A 20,710-nucleotide genomic window follows, 5' to 3' on the forward strand; every position below is an offset into this window, starting at 1 on the left:
GCGCGATGGTCAGGGAAACGCTCTTTCTTTTTAAACAACGACGATATCATAGTTTGCACCAGATTGCTTTTTCTAGTCATGCCAGTTAACGTTCAAACTCGGGTGGTGTCGCTTTAGATGCATTAGCATGTTAGACATGTGTCCAAGTACATACCCGACCACTGTTCTGCAGTGCCGGCACACTGCTTTTGTCTTGTCCACTTGTTTATTTCCATCTTCATATTTTATCCTGAAACCAAAGTGTTCCCAACGGAGGACTGTTTGCGGGTGGGTCTTCAGGTTTGTCAGGCTCACTTGCCATGTTGTCAAAATGCGAGAACGCGCTGCAGAAAGTGAAAGCGGAGATTTACGGGACTCTGTCTGTCACTCAATTTTGTCCGTCGGGGAACTAGATATTTTAAATGGTTCGGCTCGCAAAAACGGAATTAAAATAAAACAAAATAAAATAAAATAAAATAAAATAAAATAATATCCTGCGCCCAATAATTCGGTACAGGGTCGTGCCGAACCGAAAGTCGCGTACCGAACGGTTCGACACAAATACATGTACCGTTACGGCCCTATCCGGCATTATTCAATCCATGGCTCTGTCGTCTTACTGTAGGTCACAGAGTGCTGTCTATAGAGGAAACAGCGAGGAGGCATGGTGCAGCATGGGCCGAGTGCCGATGCGGCGGTGAGGGCTGACCCAATCGGGCAGCTTTGCTGAAACCAAAACTATGCAGAGTTGCCTGACTGGGTTGGCTTTCACTGCCACGCAGGTGTTCGGCTTGTGTTGTGCCAAATTTTCTCGTTCCTTTTCCTAGCGATATCTTGCTGTAACCTTGGACAACACACCTACGGATTGAGTAACGTCGGAATAGTATGCGGTCCAGTCAAGCCATGCAATGGGCTGGACGACGGTGGAGTGAGATTTCTTAAACTGGCACGAGAGTGACATTGATGGTGAAAGGGTGACAGTCACGCCAGATGTGTGAGACTTGGCAACCCTGCCTTAATATGCATGTGCACCAGTAAATCCACATACAGTGTTCAGAGGGGGGTTGTGTAACACTTGAGAGGCTGACCTGGTCTCGAGCCTTGGTGAGATCTTGTATTAGCTGCTCATTCACATGGTAGCACTGCACCTTCATGTCCTCACAGCGTCTCTGCCACTCCAGCTCTATCTGGACTTGCATCTGTTCTAAGGCCCTCTCTCTCTTCAAACCAACACTTAGTTGCTGCTTGTAGCTGATAAAACAGACAGACAGACAGACAGACAGATACACACACACACGCACGCACGCACACACACACACACACACACACACACACACACACACACACACACACACACACACACACACACAAACAAAAGATCTATGGTCAACTGGTGACATCATCACAGCAGCTGCTGGCATCTGTACACTGATGGACAGCCACATGCAGTAAACACAAATAGCAGCTTTGTAAATGCCAATTAAATTATTTATTTTATCAGTGTCTGTCTTACCTCTGGATTGTCTCATCTTTCTTTTTCATGGCCTCCCGATGGTCTTCCTGTATGCAGCATACACATGCAGCCAGAATGTCTATGCTCCCCTGTAGTCTAATGACGTGTCTCTCAGCCTTCTGCAGCTGCTCTGTGAGGGCCTGATACTGAACCTCCAGCTGTCCATCACACTCCATCAGAGTCTGGACCACATTTGCATATCTTGTCAGAAACAGACATAAAGTTAAACATTAGGAGACATTTAGAGGACTTATGGTACCAGTAAGATCTTTTACATGCACAAGGTGACATTACCACTTACAGTACTGCTGTAAGTGGTAATGCTGCTGAATGAGATAAACAGGTACACAGATACCACCTTTGTGAGGCTGCTGAAAAGCTGAATTTTTAAGATGAAAACACACCAGCGCTGCCATGGCATGTCATGTGGTGTGCATCAAGTGCCGCACATTAAGTGCCGCACATCAAGTGCCACACATTAAGTACCACCCCTAGCACACACTGGACACGTCACGCTGCAGCCCCCACAAAGTTATTACTACTTTTACTGAAAGAGCTGTACCTCTTCCACCACTGTATTAGGGTAAAAGCATGTGTGGACACCCTTCATAAAAGTTAATTAAAGAGCCAATCTCCTGAGCTATGACCCGTAAGGCAATATCTTTTTGGCCATGGTCTGTGTAATATCGAGACTGTGGGTCATTTAGTTCAGGATATTTCCAGACCTCAACAAGTCTCTCCTCATCCATTCTTCACCACACACACAAGACAGCAACAGCTACAGAGTTCTCTTTGCATCAATTTATTTTTATTTATCTAAACCTTTATTTTAACTCGTTGGTCACTGAGGTTTCCCTCATTTACAGGGACGATGAGTTTACAACAGCAACAAAGCATAAATACAATTACAGTGAAAAACAATCACAAGGCGATTTACAAAAGTCAGACACCATACATTTAAAATCAGCAAGAGAGGGTATATTCTCCAGCCCCAAAGCGTGTTGGAGAATATTCCAAGAGTTTGGAGCGTCAAAAGAAAAAGCTGATTTACCATGTACAAAAGGGACCTTAAGAAACATCAAACCACTGGATCGAGTTGAGTAAGATCAAGAGCGCCATTCTAGTAGGGATGAAATGTATGGGGCCTTGAAAATAAACGTGTACCAGTGCTTCATGCGTCTGTCAGAAAGAGAGGACCAACCAACTTTTTTACATAGTATACAATGATGGGTGTCATATCTATCCCCGGTAATAAATCGAAGAGCAGAGTGATAAATGGAATCCAGAGGTTTGAGGGTTGTAGTTGCTGCATGTCTGTAAATAATATCACCGTAGTCCAAAACTGATAAAAAGACTGACTCAACAATTCTCTTCCTGCTGATTAATGGGAAGTAAGATTTGTTTCGGTACAGGAAGCCAACCTTCTGTCGCAGGGTGGAGGCAAGAACATTAATATGAAACTTAAAAGTTAATTTTTCATCAAGCCAGAGACCAAGATACTTATATTCAGTGACTCGTTCTATGACTGAGCCATCTATGGTTGATAAAAGTGTGTTGTTGCAATCCAGGTTTCGAGATTGAGAGAATAGCATAAATTTGGTCTTTTTTACATTTAAGACTAATTTCAGGCTAATAAGAGCCTCCTGGAGAACATTAAAAGAGAGCTGCAGTTTCTCAGTGGCCAACTGTACAGAGTCAGCAATGCAATACATACAATACATTGTGTCGTCTGCATACAAATGGGTATGACAGTCATTCAGAGAAGAAAGAATATCATTGATGTAAATGGTAAAAAGGACAGGACCCAAGACAGAGCCCTGCGGCACACCTTTGGTTACAGGTAAGAATTCAAAATAAAAGTTACCAGACTTTACACACTGCGCCTAGAAGACAAATAATCAGCAAACCAATCACAGGCACTAGCATGTAAACCTATGTTGTGTACTCTATTCAGCAGAATTTGGTGATCGACTGTGTCGAATGCCTTTGACAAGTCAACAAACGAAGCAGCACAATGTTTTTTTTTGTCTAATGCTGTGATTATGCCATTGGTAACCAGAGTGATGGCTGAAATTGTACTATGATTGGCTCTAAATCCTAATTGATGGGGACTAAGTAATGAATAAGTAGAAAGAAAACCCTTGAGTTGATTGTTTATCAGCGTCTCCAGAACCTTAGCGAGGCAAGGTAACTTAGAAATGGGACAATAATTATCCAGGTTATCCCTGTCACCTCCCTTATACAGGGGAGTCACCTAGGCAGATTTCCAGACAAGGGGAAATTTACCAGAGAAAGTGGAAAGATTAAATATATATGTAAGTGGCTCAGCAATAAATGGGGCTGCCAACCTGATGAAAAAAGGTTCTAAATTATCCTCACCAGTAGAGCATCTAGCGTTGATTGATAGTAACTGATGAAGTACCTTTTGCTGGGAGACAGGGTTAAAAGAAAAACAAACCGAAAACAATCAATCAGAGCTGACAACTGATGGCGTTACTGTAGACTTGAACTTCTGATCAAACAGAAGGCCAGCATCAGCAAAATGTGTGTCGACAGAGTACTGGAAGCTTTAGGTTTAAGTAGATTTACTGCACTCCAAAATTTAGCTGGGTTGGAGAAAGAACTGGAGATAAGATAGTCATAATACTCGGTTTTAGCTTTCCTTACGGCTGCAGTACAGCGATTTCAAATTTGTCTGAAAGTGAGCCAATGGTGAGGGTTACCAGAGTGCCTGGCACGAGACCAAGCTAAATTTCTGTCTCTGAACATGCTAGACAGTTCCTGTAAAAACTAAGGTGTTACTCTGTTCTTAATTCGAATTTTCCTAAGGGGAGCATGTTTATCCACTAAAGAGTTAAATGTTTTCACAAAGGTGTCTGTAGCAACCTGGACATCAGTGGCTTGAATTATGGAATGAATATTACTGGAAGCCAGGTCATTGAGGAAAGCTTGGCTATCAAAGTTTTTGAAATTCCTCCTGTTAACAGTGTGTGACTTTGTTTTTGGCAACTGCATGCTCCTGACACATGCTGTGGGGCAGTGATCACTTATACCTTGGTCAAAGACCCCACAAGCAGAGATTCTGTCACTTTTATTTGAAAAAAATCAGATCAATAAGGGTAGACCGTGAATAATTGTTAGGATTTGGCCTGGTAGGCTCAGTGACAAGCTGACATAGGCTGAGATTCCCACTAACCTCCTTGAGATAATTTGAGGCACCACTTAACCACTCGAGATTGAGGTCACCCATCACAATCATTTCAAAATCTAAATACAGAGAAAGTATCTTGGTCAGACAATCAATAGAGCTTGAATCAGCTGAAGGAGGTATATACACCAACAACACACAAAGTATCATTCTTCCCCAAAGCAACCTTTAAAATTAGCAGTTTGAAAACATTTTGGGATGGTGACAGATTTTAGGACTGAAACCTCAAAGTTGGATTTGACATATATTGCCACACTGCCTCCCTTGCCAACCCTATCACGTCTGAAAATATTGAAGTGATCCAGAGCTACTGAGGAGTCACTGACAGATTCTTTCAGCCAACATTCAGACACAACTAAGATATCAGGATCAGTCTGTGACAGGAGAATTTTAATATGTTCTCTATCATGATGTAGAAGGCTTCTTATATTCAGGTGAATTAATCCTAAACCTTTTCTTTGCTTGAAAGTTTGTGGATTATTAAGGAGGATTGGGGTATGGGCTGTGTTTGGTGGCAGAGATATGGTAGGTTGTGCGGACACTGGTAATAGGTTAAAAGGATTAACAGTGAATAAGCTAGATGAGTATGAAGTACGTTTCCTGGCAGCGATCACAGTAGTAATCTGTGAGACTGTTGGTGGGGTAGGAGGATTCACAACAGCAGGGGGCATTATCTTAGTGTTATTGGCTGGAGTGAAATAGTGATTTGATGGAGGTTCTGATAATTCACAGCTTCAAAACTGCCACACAAATGAGGAAACCTTTCACACACAATAGTTTGAATTGGGAGACCAACAATAGAGGTTGTGGGCAATGTATGTTTGCATATGACTGGGGAGGAGGTAGTTTGCACTCCAGACCACAGGGAGGAGCTAGTGGGGGCTAGTGGGAGAAACAGTACTCAGGGCTGTACGGCACACGGAGAGGAAGAGAGTGTGGAGTAGGTGTGCGATGTTGACAGTCAGGCACATGGCGAGTACTGAACACTGATTTTTAAGTTAGTTTTTAGCATAATGGTACCAAGGCGGTTTGGGTGAATACCATCAGATGTGAAGAAGGCTGAGCGGCCCCAAAACAAGTTGAAGTTGTCTATAAAACCTAAACTGAGTTCTTTGCAAAAGGAGAGCAACCAGGTGTGGATATAAAAGACCCAGCTGAATTGCTCCAAACTACGTGTCAGCGTTGGAATAGGTCCAGAAATGAACACCGATTTGGAGCGCAGAAGCTCAGGGAGTTTTTTTAAAATGACAGAAACTGTGGATCCAGGAAAGTAGCGGGTGATTGCATTGAAGTAACTGACGTGTTTGATGATTGAAGCTTCCATGATGAGAGTGGTGGGCGAGAAGAGGAGATGAGGAGCTCGCCGCTGTGCCCCATGATAAGTGGATGGTGAAGGAGGAGTGCACTCATTTCCAGGAACGTGAAGATGCTGCAGTGGCAGCTGAGGCTCTGTAGACTGGCCAGGCACATCCACACCAGCGTCAGGTGGAGGAGAGATGGCAGCGGTGGGAGGAGCAGCCGCCCGATCCACACCAGCGTCAGGTGGAGGAGAGACAGCAGCGGCAGGAGGAGCAGCCGTCTGATTCACACCAGCGTCAGGTGGAGAAGTGACAGCTTCAGTGGCAGCTGGTGCTGTGTAGGCATTTGCAACAGACCCTGTCTGTGAAGTGGACGGGTTTGGTGGTGACAGAGCTGCGGCGACTTCAGTGGACAGGAGCGCATAGCGATCTGAGCTGCTCCAGACAGAATCCGGGGGCAGATGGATACCTTTTAGCACCAGAGTGGCTGGGCTACTGGCTGGTTTGGAGTCAAGCAGAGGACCACCGGGACCTTTGGTTTAGCTCCAGCTTTTGGGGTTGATTAGCCGGATGGGTGTGGACAGGTAGAGGGTTCCCAGGGGACTGTGCCTTGGAAGGCTGTGGAGAGCATGGAGATCTTCCGTGACTGTTTGCGAGCCAGATCTATAAACTTTGACAGCAAGGATTCGCTGGTTTTGAGCTCTGCGGATAGTCTGCTATTTTCTTCAAGCAGGTAAGCGATCCTTTTGTTGGCTTTGGTGAGCAGTGGGTTTTCTACGGGTGACATGGATGTGGCCATGGAGGCAGGTGTAGTAGTAGGAGTAGTAGCAGAAGTGTGTGGCTTGTTAACTGGTGGTGCTTCAGGGGCAATGCAAATAAAAGAGACTTACGCGCGAGGACTCCAAATGGAGTCCACGGCGTCGGGATGAAGTAATTCAGAGAAATCAGCTTTTGATCACCCAGGAGTTTAAAACTTACAGGCAAGGGCCCAGAAACTGGGCCCGGTCAAATGTCTAGGTATCTGGTAGCTGTGGCGCTGTCATGCCAGCACAGTCATGCAGAATCGTACAAAAAAAACTTCGATTTGATTGAATGGAATACTTAAAAAAGCAAGGCTTGAGCTTAAATTATTTTAAAAAACTACAGAAATTAGTTTAAAGAGTATATTTCTAAGAGCCAAAATGACGGAGGTCTGTCTGTCAGGCGCCACGTGTCTGTGTCTCTAAATGTTAAAAAGCGGTGAGGAGAGGAGTTGAGCTGCCATAGGAGCAGAGAAAAAGAGCTGCAACAGGAGATGGTATGCAAAGCAGAGAGCAAATGGGGGAAAAGTGTATTTAATTCTGGCGGCGGCAAGGCTGGAAATCGGACAGTGGTGTGAAGTGCCACGGGGCTGCAGAGATGGAAATCCTCAGCAACCTCTCTTGAATCACACCAACCGTTGTTCATCACAAGACAGACTCCACCAGCTTCTGACCCATCTGAACTCTGCTCAATCCAAGTACTGAAGGACTGATGGTCGGACAGTTCGATCTGGCACCTGGTGAGTGACCCATGTCCCGGTTACAGAGAGGATGCCACAGTCTCCCATTTCATCCATCCTGCTCTACAAGGACTTAATGCTCCAGCTCATCCTCCACTATTTTTGCCTCAGTGAGCATCTTGCAGGATCTTTGCCAGCCCCATCCTACCGACACATAAAAATCTAAAAAAAAAAACAAAAACGATGGGTTGGGTCACATCCAATGTTGTATCTAATTCTCACACAGTTGTTGCTGAGCCATGCCATCTTTTTTAATTCTGCTGCTAATAGATTCAGGTATTTCAATATAAAGAAGAACTTTACACATCCCAGAAACACCTCTTAATATCTCTAATGGTAAGAACACGTCATGTGCCCCTCATTTTTCTCTTTATTTTGCACATTTGTAGGTGTGTTTTTTCTTTCTCCTGCTGCCTGTCACTCTTTCCCAGCAGCTGGCTCTGAATGCCTCACTGAGAGGAGTTGGTGTTCTTAGTAACTCACTTCTTAATGTGCTTATCCTCCTCTTTCTTCAGTATGGTCCCCATCCCTTTCAGCTTGTCCTCAAGCTCCTTTATCCTAAGACAGGAAGGTACTCAGAAAATCTTAAAAAAGTAGACACACACCCACACACGCCCACACACTCACACCCACACCCACACACACACACACACACACACACACACAGAGTACAGAAGCATACTTGTTGTCCTTGACATTAGTGAGGTGTTTGATCTCCTGGTCTTTGTGTTGCAGCTGGGTTTGTATCTGCTGACAGAACTCCTTCGAAGCTTTAAGAGCCTCTGCAGTCTGATGCTGAGCATGGCAGTGAACTTCAGTCTCTTTAGACAGCAGCTTCACCTGGACAGACAGACAGACAGACAGACAGACACACAGACACAGACACACACACACACACACACACACACACGCGCGCGCGCGCACACACACACACACACACACACACACACACACACACACACACACACTCATCATTATCTAGATTACCTAGATTAAGAATAATGCTATACTATAAAAACACTGTAGGAATACTTGTACAAAATGTGCATTTCAAACGTAACAACTTAGCATACAGTATTTGTTGTGTACATGTGTTTAGTGTTTGTGTCAACCTTACACAACAAACCATTTTTTCACTTTCCTCACCTTGAGATCATGAGACAGCACCAGAGCGCACATCTCATCTATTTTTATATTGAACTCATGCTCCCGCTGTCTGAGCTCACTGTCAAAAGCTGCTGTCATCTCCTGTTGGCCAGAGAAGGGTGATTAGACATTTTCCCAGTAGAATTTCAACACTGTTTCATTTATCATGAGATATAGGTGCAGTTGCTCTAACCAAACACAGCATCACTAAGCATATTTCAGTCCCTATCCACTTTGTATTTTGTATTGTGTGGTACTAATTCAAACTCAACTTGGTTTCTATGCTGCAAAGCTAAGAATTTCAAACAGTTTTTATGCTTAAAAACTGTATGTAACATTTTCCAAGCAATGACAAGCTTGGCTTTCATAAACTTCATAAACTCCAGTTGATCCAGAATTCAGTCGCCGGTTTCATCACCAAAACCCCCTCCACAGTTCATATCACTCCTGTTCTCCAGCAGCTTCACTGGCTTCCTGTTTAATATCGCATCGATTTCAAGATTCTGATTCTCACCTTTAAAGAGGACCTATAATGCTTTTTGGGGTTTTCCCTCTTCTTTAGTGTGTTATATAGCATTTCTTAGCATCTATTAGGTCTGCTAAGTAAAAAAACAAAACAAAACAAAGTCCAGGCCAAAGGGAGCTCTCTCTCCCCACAGACACACAGCTCCTCAGCTGCCTGAAACGGCTCCTTTGCATTCCTGCCTTTACTTCCGTAACGTAATTGCATCATAACACATTATCTATGCACACAGTGCCCGCCCTCGGGCCACTGAGCCGCACCTTCAAACAAACCTACTCAGAGCAGAGCAGAGCTTGTTTGTCAAATTCTTGTTTTATATATATTTTATATAATTTTAAATGAAATATATATATAAAGCAATTATACTCCCTAACCATTTGACATCAGGATGTCAAACCAACTGTATAACAGAGACTAATATTGCTCATTTTGGACCAAATGATTTTCAAAATATGAATATCAAAAATAAGCCTTGTGGCACATGAAGAATATTAGTCTCTATGTTACACAGTAGATAGGATATCATTCATTCAAACTGTTAAAGTACATGATAGACTTGTACTTTGAATATAAAATGAATGTTGAGTATCCGTCTAACTTCACACTAGGGCATTAACGACTTTGAATTTTTTCAGGTCGACTTATCTGTCAATAAAGTCGAAGTCGAGTTGACAAGTCATTTGATGACGTCATCACATTGACATGGAGGAGGAAAGTGAAGTATCTCCACACATGTGATGTGTGTCTGTCAAGGCCCGAACATACTCGGGTGGAACGTACGCGGAATGGACTCTGCGGAGGTCCGCACGGACTCAAAGCGGATGTCCGCAAGCCCTGTGCGCGCAAAGCTCAGATTTTACAACCGGGGGGTCGACTTGTGCCACTGACGTCGACACGTTGACAAATCGACATTTCTGTTAATGCCCTACTTCACACTGGCAAGAAATATATGGGACAATCATGTTTTTTGTTTCTTTTTTGGAACAATGTGGTACAGGTCACTATTGCTTAGTGCACATTAATTATGACGTAATATAAACATTAATAATGACGCCTTTTCTTTGGTTTGTTTTTGACAAAGACAAACAACAGAAATATTGCTCTAAATATCCATATAGAAAACAGGAAAAAGTCCAAGGCACCCTCTTTTAAGCAATGAAAATACCTTTACTCACATGTCATTGTGGCCTTAAAACCAGCTCAAAGCATCAAGCCTTCATTAAGGAGTCAAAAGTAGTGTGAGTGGCAATATTTAAGAGATAGCAGCTGTAGAGATCAGCCTCTTCAGTACAATGAGACTAAAAGGCATAAATCATGTGTTGCCCCCAAGCGCAAAAAACACATGACAATATCAGACACACAGTCTCTTTCAAAAATGTGTTCTGATGAAAATCGTTGAAAATTAGAATGATTTGTGCCATTTAGTCCCATCATATTTTAGAGAAGGCAGACATGGAGCTCACAATTTTTCAGATTCCTGCTGCGCCTGTTGCTCTCATAGACTTCTCCTCAGCAAAATCAACAAAAAAAAAAACTTGACAATGCCATCGCTGGAACAACTACTGAACAACGAAAGGTTGGGAAACCCCTTTTTTGCCCAAGAGTGAAGAAAGGGTCAGACACATATGATAAGTTTTTTGATTCCTGGAGCAAAAACTGTCCCAGAAGTGCTGCACTGATGGCTAGGAAGAAATACTTAAAGAAATTCATCCCCAAATCTTGCATGCTCCCTAAAACTGTTCTTGAATACAGAACTCAGGAGATTCTTCAGCTACCTCCCAAAGAACTTGGAGAGCTATGTCAGGATTTCCAGCTAGATGAGCTCACCCCCTCCCAGGTCCAGGCTGTGAAGAAGGCTACTCGAAGTCAGGGTGCATCCAATATTTGGTATCGTCAAAGAGCTGGTCGCATAACTGTTTCTAAGCTCAAACAAGTTCTTAAGACTAACCCCCAGCAACCATCCAAGACCTTAATCAAGGCCATATGCTATCCAGAAGCAAACAAGTTCACCACAGTCGCAACAAGGTATTTAGGGTTTGGATAAGACAGAGGTAAGATCTGAGGTAAGAGTAAAAGGCCATCCACACTAAGAACTATGACCATACAAATATTGTTTTAAAAATTATTCTAACTTGAGTGGATTTTAGGGTCCATGCTACAAGTTTTAAGTTGTGATGTGGCTAGAACAATTTTTAATCCATAGTTTGTTCTAGGTTTGGATGGCCCTTAACACAAGGGTCAATATTAATTATAGGGTTATAAATCAAGGATTATGCAGGGATATGGCCAAGAGGGGAGGGTTGCATAGTAGTATTTAAAACACTATACTGGTTCTACATTCATCACCGAGTAAAAAAAACGTCCTTCTCTTTTTTTTCTTATGTGTACTGTTAACAGTTATGGAAGCAAACACGAAGCAGAAGCCCGGCGAGCATATGAGAACCTGATGGGTGTGGAGCATGTGTATGGGCTGAAATATGTGCCACCAGAAACTGAATTTGAATCATTTATATTTGAATTTGAATTTCTAAACTTGAATAATTGCATTGAAAAACTGAATTTGAATCACATAATTTGAAATTGTATAGGGCGGCACGGTGGTGTGGTGGTTAGCACTCTCGCCTCACAGCAAGAGGGTTGCCGGTTCGATCCCGGGCATGGGAGCCCTTCTGTGTGGAGTTTGCATGTTCTCCCCGTGTCAGCGTGGGTTCTCTCCGGGCACTCTGGCTTCCTCCCATAGTCCAAAGACATGCAGATTGGGGACTAGGTTAACTGATAACTCTAAATTGTCCGTAGGTGTGAATGTTGTTTGTCTCCCCTGTCCGCCCTGCGATAGTCTGGCAACCTGTCCAGGGTGTACCCTGCCTCTCGCCCGATGTCAGCTGGGATAGGCTCCAGCCCCCCTGCGACCCTCAAGAGGATGAAGCGGTTAGAAGATGAATGAATGAATGAAATTGTATTGTTTAATTTGAATCATTGCACTGAAAAACTGAATCTGAATAGTATAATTTGAAATTGTTTTTATTAGTTTGTTATTAGTTTGGAACTGAAGTCCAATCAAATTTGATCCTCACTGAAAATTCAACTCTTTATATATCTTCATATTCAGTTCTCACAATTCAAATTCAGTTCTCAAAATTCAATTTCAAATTTACTGTGTCAGACATCCGGGTACTTGAAGGATGAAGGAAGAGCAATCGAGCGCAGATACAGTCTATGGCGCAGATACACAGGACTCCTCTTCGGCCAATCATCACGTTTTTGAGCACACAGGAAGAAGTGCTCGCTCGCTTTGAACAAGCGGCAACCTCTGGGGGTGAGGAGTGACGGTTTTGGTCTCTATAGCAGAGATATTGGATAAAGCGAGATACCCCACTCAGCTCACTTCCTGATTCAGTGACGTCAGCGCCACGCCCCCGAAGGAGACTTGCGGCAGCTCTGAATGTATTGTCGTCAATGAGGAAAATGAACGTGATCACAATTTATGGTCAATTCTTTCGCCCTGTAGTCACTAAAGTAAATATTGGGTTCGTTTTCCACAAGCCACACATCTTAGTACAGTTATTTACCGCTAGTAATAAATAAAAAAATGCCCAAGCTTTGTGCAGCAATAGGCTGCAATAATAGGAAGAATGTATTTTCATTCCACCTGCTTCTCAATCCGCATACACAGACATCCACAGAGCCTCTGTTCAACACGGTGGTGGGAAGGGGGGGGTTGAGGGAGAACAGGCTCTGACTGGAGGGATAGCTAACCACGCCCACTTAGGAGACAGGAAGAGTAACCGTTTTCTCAACATTGGATAAGCCTACAGTGGGGTATCTATTTTATCCAATATCTCTGTCTATAGCTAATTTCCCCTTTCATAACAACTGATCTGTTTAAATGTTATTAAGGTTTAAAAATGTGCATAATTAAGGGTGTGGCCACTTTGAGTGACAGGTGGCACCATCACAGGTGGCTAACTAACATGCTAACTAGCCGCTGGCTCCGCTGTGCGGAGCTGAGCTCAGACTCGGCTGTCTGCTTGGCGTCGTCTCAGCTAATTCGTGTTCACGTTCAAGCCATTGAACCTGTCCTCTCAGCCGTGTTTGTGCCTTTTGGATATTTTTTCAGGCAAATATTGGAGTAATGTGGCTTGCTGTTCGATTAATTGTACCAACAGACCGTCCAGTAAGTCTGTGCTCCAGTTTTTTCTGTAAGTGAAATTTGGAAATTCTAGTATCATTTTATTTATGTTTATATGTTAGCACTAATTAGCGGGTATCAGTGTCTGCGGTCACCACCTAGCTTGTCAGCTTATTGTTATTATTATTAAGCCTTTATCTAGGACATGTAAAATCACGTTGAGACCGGAGGTCTCATTTTCAAGTGCGACCTGTATCACAGCAGCAACATCCACATCAAGTTACAGAACAACATACAATACAAAACAAGTTTAGCTCGTTAACTAGCTAACTAGCCAGCTAACGGTTAGCCTTAGAGCAAGACACCAATCCAGGATGCAGTGAAGTCAGAGCCTGACAGAGAAGTGTTAGGATTTAGGCATTTAGGGAGAGAATATTTTGAACAAAAGGCGTCTGTGTGAGGTTTGAAAATAAAGGTCCACCACGTTAGTTAGCTAACGTTATGCAATGTTAACGTTGTCATATGAGCAGTGTAACGTGTAACGTGTGTGTGTGTGTGTGTGTGTGTGTGTATGTGTGTATACATACATATACATATACATATACAGTACAGGCCAAAAGTTTGGACACACCTTCTCATTCAATGTGTTTTCTTTATTTTCATGACTATTTACATTGTAGATTCTCACTGAAGGCATCAAAACTATGAATGAACACATGTGGAGTTATGTACTTAACAAAAAAAGGTGAAATAACTGAAAACATGTTTTATATTCTAGTTTCTTCAAAATAGCCACCCTTTGCTCTGATTACTGCTTTGCACACTCTTGGCATTCTCTCCATGAGCTTCAAGAGGTAGTCACCTGAAATGGTTTCCACTTCACAGGTGTGCCTTATCAGGGTTAATTAGTGGAATTTCTTGCTTCATCAATGGGGTTGGGACCATCAGTTGTGTTGCGCAGAAGTCAGGTTAATACACAGCCGACAGCCCTATTGAACAACTCTTAAAATTCATATTATGGCAAGAACCAATCAGCTAACTAAAGAAAAACAAGTGGCCATCATTACTTGAAGAAATGAAGGTCAGTCAGTCCGGAAAATTGCAAAAACTTTAAATGTGTCCCCAAGTGGAGTCGCAAAAACCATCAAGCGCTACAACGAAACTGGCACACATGAGGACCGACCCAGGAAAGGAAGACCAAGAGTCACCTCTACTTCTGAGGATAAGTTCATCCGAGTCACCAGCCTCAGAAATCGCAAGTTAACAGCAGCTCAGATCAGAGAGCAGATGAATGCCACACAGAGTTCTAGCAGCAGACCCATCTCTAGAACAACTGTTAAGAGGAGACTGCGCGAATCAGGCCTTCATGGTCAAATAGCTGCTAGGAAACCACTGCTAAGGAGAGGCAACAAGCAGAAGAGATTTGTTTGGGCCAAGAAACACAAGGAATGGACATTAGACCAGTGGAAATCTGTGCTTTGGTCTGATGAGTCCAAATTTGAGATCTTTGGTTCCAACCGCCGTGTCTTTGTGAGACGCAGAAAAAGTGAACGGATGGATTCCACATGCCTGGTTCCCACTGTGAAGCATGGAGGAGGAGGTGTGATGGTGTGGGGGTGTTTTGCTGGTGACACTGTTGGGGATTTATTCAAAATTGAAGGCACACTGAACCAGCATGGCTACCACAGCATCCTGCAGCGACATGCCATCCCATCCGGTTTGCGTTTAGTTGGACGATCATTTATTTTTCAACAGGACAATGACCCCAAACACACCTCCAGGCTGTGTAAGGGCTATTTGACCAAGAAGGAGAGTGATGGAGTGCTGCGGCAGATGACCTGGCCTCCACAGTCACCGGACCTGAACCCAATCCAGATGGTTTGGGGTGAGCTGGACCGCAGAGTGAAGGCAAAGGGGCCAACAAGTGCTAAACACCTCCGGGAACTCCTTCAAGACTGTTGGAAAACCATTTCAGGTGACTACCTCTTGAAGAGTGTGCAAAGCAGTAATCAGAACAAAGGGTGGCTATTTTTAAGAAACTAGAATATAAAACATGTTTTCAGTTATTTCACCTTTTTTTTGTTAAGTACATAACTCCACATGTGTTCATTCATAGTTTTGATGCCTTCAGTGAGAATCTACAATGTAAATAGTCATGAAAATAAAGAAAACGCATTGAATGAGAAGGTGTGTCCAAACTTTTGGCCTGTACTGTATATATATATATATATATATATATATATATATATATATATATATATATACACATATATATATTTCAATCACTTTTATTTTCTCGTCTTTGCACGTAAAATAACTCCACACAGCCAACATGACAACAGCGCTAGGCTAAATCCCTGTCACTCACGTTCCAGCTACTGTTTATGTGTCACGTGCTACTGCAGCTGCATTTCTGTTTATGGCATGTCACGCAAAGTTAAGTATTTATGTGATAATTTGGGCATATGGATTGGATCAGACAGGTTACAATGTTTTTTTTCCGATGTCCGATCCAGTAATTTTGGCCGATATTGTTGACCGATATCGATCCTATGTATCAGATAGGTCCAACCGTAGATTATAAAACTATTACCAACAAAATAAAATTTCTAATCAACATGTATTCATGATAAGGGGCAATTAGCTCTCAAAATAAAAAAAAACGTTTTGCGACAATTGTCTACATTTCCATGATAATACATGGGGTTTAACTAATAACTGAAAAACAATCAGTCCTCAGTAGACTCCTATATGTAATGAAACCATGTTTACTACTCCAGCAAGTAGGTGGAACCTTAGTAATGACCTACAGACCCATTTTCTAGTCCCTGTGGAATCTACCAGTCAACTGGAACTTAAAGGGATAGTGCACCCAAAAATGAAAATTCAGTCATTATCTACTCACCCTCATGCCAAGGGAGGTTCTGGTGAAGTTTTAGAGTCCTCACATCCCTTGCGGAGATCCCTCGGGGGAGTGGGTAGCAGCACAATTCCACCTAATGCAGGCTGATGGCGCTCCAGATTAAAACGTCCAAAACAACTTTTTATGTTGGGGCTTCAGGACACTTGGATCACTACGGATGAGCAGTATGGAGATATTTTGTGGTTTCAAGTATGTGTTCTTGGACGTTGTAATCTGGGGCACCGTCAGCCTGCATTACGTGGAGTTGTGCTGCTACCCATTCTCCCCTGGGATCTCCGCAAGTGTTGTGAGGACTCTAAAACTTCACCAGAGCCTCCCTAATTGAAAACAGATACATGTAATCATTTCCAAAATTCACAACATTTTTTTATCTAATGAAAGTTTCTGCTTCAATCCATAATTAATGGCATTTAGCCTTTCAAAACAGGCTGTTTTCACAATTTTTTTTCCCGAGTCCCGAGCATATGGACACAGTTTGGGGTGGTGGATAGGTCACAAAAAAACTGGATTTCCACCCGGGACTTTCCCCTGGAGTTGCGCGTTCAGATCTGTGTGAACTTTGAGTGAACTCTGAGTCATTTTAAGGTACGTCCTCACCATGTTTCTTTTTCTCAACAGTAACTTTTCTTGCCCATACCTAAAGACACCCAACCTTGTTTTTTTCCCCCTAACCCTAACCACAGTAACTTTACTTGCCTAAACCTAACCTCTGTAACTTTACATTAATTACGTAACTGTAAGTTAAGGACATAGCGTCATTAATGGTCATACGAATCATTCTATGAGAACAGGTTGTTCAGAAACAACTTTTTCACTGCAGTCACACTCCGGCTTGCTGCATCCTAGTGAGGCACGTACGTGCATTGACAAACAGCACCATACATTATGTCAATTAAAGAATGCTGGTTTAATGCAAAAGTAAGACTAACCCATTTAATCTGATGATACACTTAGCCCTTCACAAGTATGTTGGAGAAATTCTGAAAATGCAGTGGTTAAGTTCAACATCTGAAATGGTTTTAATTAAGTTAATGAGTCTATCATGAGCATTTGTCAAATCATTTGTTATAAGATATTCCTACAACCCAGTTTTAGGTGACTTTTTACTAATCAGCTTTTCAGGTCATTTGAAATAAAGAACAAAAAATGTTTCAGATTTATTAGTTTGATAAATGTTGACTTCCAGTGTGCTTAGAAATGTTTGTGCAGGGTATATATTTTTAGGATTGTGACAAGTTTTTCCATAGGTTTCAGCCCAAATACAAGAACACAGACAGCATGTGTGTCCAGTATTTACCAAGGCAACTGCAGCTGCAGTAGCCAATTGTTTACGGTTGCTGAAGTATTTGGAACAAGGCCAAGGCTATTTGTAGAAACTGAACTGCATACTGCTATTAAAAGAACAGTTGTTGAAACAGCTGTGACATAGCTGTTGTTTTTTGGTTTTGTGTTCTTCTCACCCTCTTCCAACCATTCATTAAAACCACGTAAGTCCACTGTATAAATCAAAATTAACAAGAACACAATCTATTTTGTAGTGGTTCTATAGCCTTCTGGTTTTTGCTCCAGCTCTGGCAGTTACAATGTTGCCATAGAAATGGCGGAGTAATATTTTTAGTGATGAGCCAGGTGTGTTGTTATGCTGATTTCAACACATTCTAAATGTCTTGTTGACCAATCAGATTGCTTGGTTGGAACTTCTTGTTGTATATTGAGTATTACTGTCATATTATACTATTGTTATTGTTAATAAAGTGCTGCTGACACGTATTTTACATGTCACACTAGGGGCAGACATTGTTGTGTTATGTGAGTACTACTGTCATGTTATGCTATTGTCATTATTTATAAAGTGCTGTTAACACGTATTTTATATGTCACACTAGAGGCAGACCTTGTGTTAGGTGTCACGCTCGTCACGCCTTTTTTTTTCCTTCCATGATGTTGGCATGCTGTCTAAAATCACACACTGGAGCGGCATGATGCAGCCATCATTTGGTTCTGTGTAAAAATGCAGAGGCAGTGTAAAGAAGGGACTTCATAGTGGCTCTATAGTGCAACATCTTTGTAAAAAGGTCTAAAGAGAAAGATGGAGTAGGGAAATGAGAGAGAGTAAGTGTGCATGAGACAGCAATGTGAATGGAACTACAGTTCCACAACAGTGGAAGTATAGTCCATTTCTCTCCCCAAGCAGTTTCACTTCAGTATGCTGACTGTAACCTCTACAAACAGTGTCCAGGTCAGAGAGGAGAGGAGCCAGTCAAATGGTTGAAATGTTCCTGCAGGTCATCTTTAGTTACTAGCACTAAGCAGGAAGATCTACAGACACTTCCCAGGCTAAAACACCTCTCATAGTTTTGGAAAATCAATCTTCCAGTTACTTATAATAATTTCTTTAAAAGACACTTAAAAAGAACATTAACCAGATATAAAGCAGTAATTGAGAGTGCCTTTTATAGATGTGCATAACTCTTTTTTTTAGTTGAGGCACCCCATGACTCCAATGTGACTCCCACCTCTGAAACCTAATCTACACCCATAGTAACAACAGTCTCATATGAATAGGTCAGGCGTGCAAATACAGGTCGAATGAGAATTTAGCAGGGTGCATCATACAGATGATGAAAGGTCAGCCAAACGTTAAAATTGAGAACATTTTGTTTACACTACAATATAATGTCAAAATGAACTAAGAAATACAATTAATATATACTAGAGGCAATAAGTTACTTAGTCATTTCCATTATCACTATGCACCCCCCTGTACCCTGGATAAAGTATGGGGAGGATGATAATGAATCTCTTACGTTGTTATTTGATAAGCATCAGACAAATTCACTCCAGTACAAGCCTAGTTCATTGTCTCCTATTTAACACCTGCTCATCTTACCTGACAGACAGATACACAGGGACACACACGTTCTTGGACATGCACTGTATGCATGGCAACGAAGAGACAGCCAATTCACTGTTAACATATGGATCAGTTTCAGAAAGTGAACACTCTTTTGTCTGGGTTCATCCTAAAGGTCTGCTGATGATCCCTCTGAATATCTGGCTGCTCTACCAGTTATTTTAGTCCTACCTACCAATAGCTCTCAGAGCCACGTGCGAGGGATTGTAATACAAGATGTAGAGTACATTACTGTGTAGAGTTGCTCTGTGGCATAGCTGTGCATATGTGTCAGTCATATTGATATATATATATATATATATATATATATATATATATATATATACATATACATACATATATATATATATATATATATATATATATATATATATATATACATATATATATATATATATACATATATACATATATATGTATACATATATACATACATACATATATATACATACATACATACATACATACATATACATATATATATATATATATATACATATATATATACTTTAATACTTTTATTCACAACAGTGAACAACACATCATTATGGCCCATGGTATATCAGGATATCAGACAGAAAAAGGTTGCAAACTTCAGACTGATAAAAGTGTGTGTGTGTGTGTGTGTGTGTGTGTGTGTGTGTGTTTGTTCACCTGTCTCTGTAGGATCAGCTCTCCTTCCATCTCTTGTATTCTGCTCTGCAAATCCTGTTTCATCCTGTCATACTCCTCCGTTTGCTTTTGAATTTCACCAGCCATTGAGCTACCATCCAGCCACAAAAAGACACACACACACAGTGCATACACAGTTACAGTGCCATATCACTGATTGCCCAAATTTCTACAAAGGTCGAAACAAACACTGGTTTCTTAACAAAGTAATTATGTTCAATTTGAACTTAGTAAGTAATCTATAAAACCGTATGATGCATTCTAGTAGTCTAAGGGTAGTAAGTGAAGGGATGCATCATGTGATCTTCATCAAGGATCTGACCTGTGAAGGGCAAAGGCCCAGAAAGCAGGAAAAATACCATGCCCTGACCCTCATATATGAAGTTGCTTTTTGTTTGGTGGAACTTGCAAGAAGCTATCATTCTGCCCCTCTAACACCACACATGTGACTCAACATTAAGCTCTCAAGATTGTGGAGGCTAAGTTTGACCCCTCTTGTGAGGCATGTTCAGATTAGAAGTTTTTGACCATTTTAATGAATAGATGCCTCAATCAAGTGTGCTTTGGAGTGAAAATAGAAAGAAAAAATGTTTTAATCCAATATTAATTATTTACCCAAGTACTTTAACGGGTTGAATACAATGACCTTGCATAGAAATATAAGTGCTTTGTGTGTTTTTATTTTCATATTATAAACTCATAGCCATAAACTGCATAAAATAATGGACATAGCTACTGAGACGTCATCCACTGAGAGAGAGAGAGAGAGATAGTCACTTAGCTCCAGTCAGTACGTTTACATGCACAGTTAAATGGAGCTAGCCAGACTAGGCCATCTAATTGGACTACTGTCCTTGTTCAATTA

At 41.8% G+C, this 20,710-nt stretch overlaps 1 protein-coding gene across 8 annotated transcripts in view; it reads right to left on the reverse strand.

Moving 5' to 3' along the window:
• Positions 1 to 20,710, reverse strand: part of ccdc57 (coiled-coil domain containing 57) — a 148,179-nt gene that overhangs the window by 71,402 nt on the left and 56,067 nt on the right. For 7 of the 8 annotated variants that reach the window (XR_007448177.1, XM_049563882.1, XM_049563883.1 and 4 more), the window contains 6 exons: positions 19,828 to 19,936; positions 8,685 to 8,786; positions 8,221 to 8,378; positions 8,022 to 8,096; positions 1,493 to 1,693; positions 1,068 to 1,230 (listed from right to left, as the gene is read on the reverse strand). Coding sequence is in view for 7 of the 8 variants with exons in the window: in XM_049563882.1 (XP_049419839.1) it covers positions 1,068 to 1,230; positions 1,493 to 1,693; positions 8,022 to 8,096; positions 8,221 to 8,378; positions 8,685 to 8,786; positions 19,828 to 19,936 (808 nt within the window). In the remaining variant the exon portion in view is untranslated. The remainder of the gene's footprint in view (positions 1 to 1,067; positions 1,231 to 1,492; positions 1,694 to 8,021; positions 8,097 to 8,220; positions 8,379 to 8,684; positions 8,787 to 19,827; positions 19,937 to 20,710) is intronic. The other variant, XM_049563881.1, reaches the window with a different exon arrangement.

This window comes from Epinephelus fuscoguttatus, linkage group LG20 (genome assembly GCF_011397635.1).
Source record: "Epinephelus fuscoguttatus linkage group LG20, E.fuscoguttatus.final_Chr_v1".
In the NCBI taxonomy this organism is placed as follows: Eukaryota; Metazoa; Chordata; class Actinopteri; order Perciformes; family Serranidae; genus Epinephelus; species Epinephelus fuscoguttatus.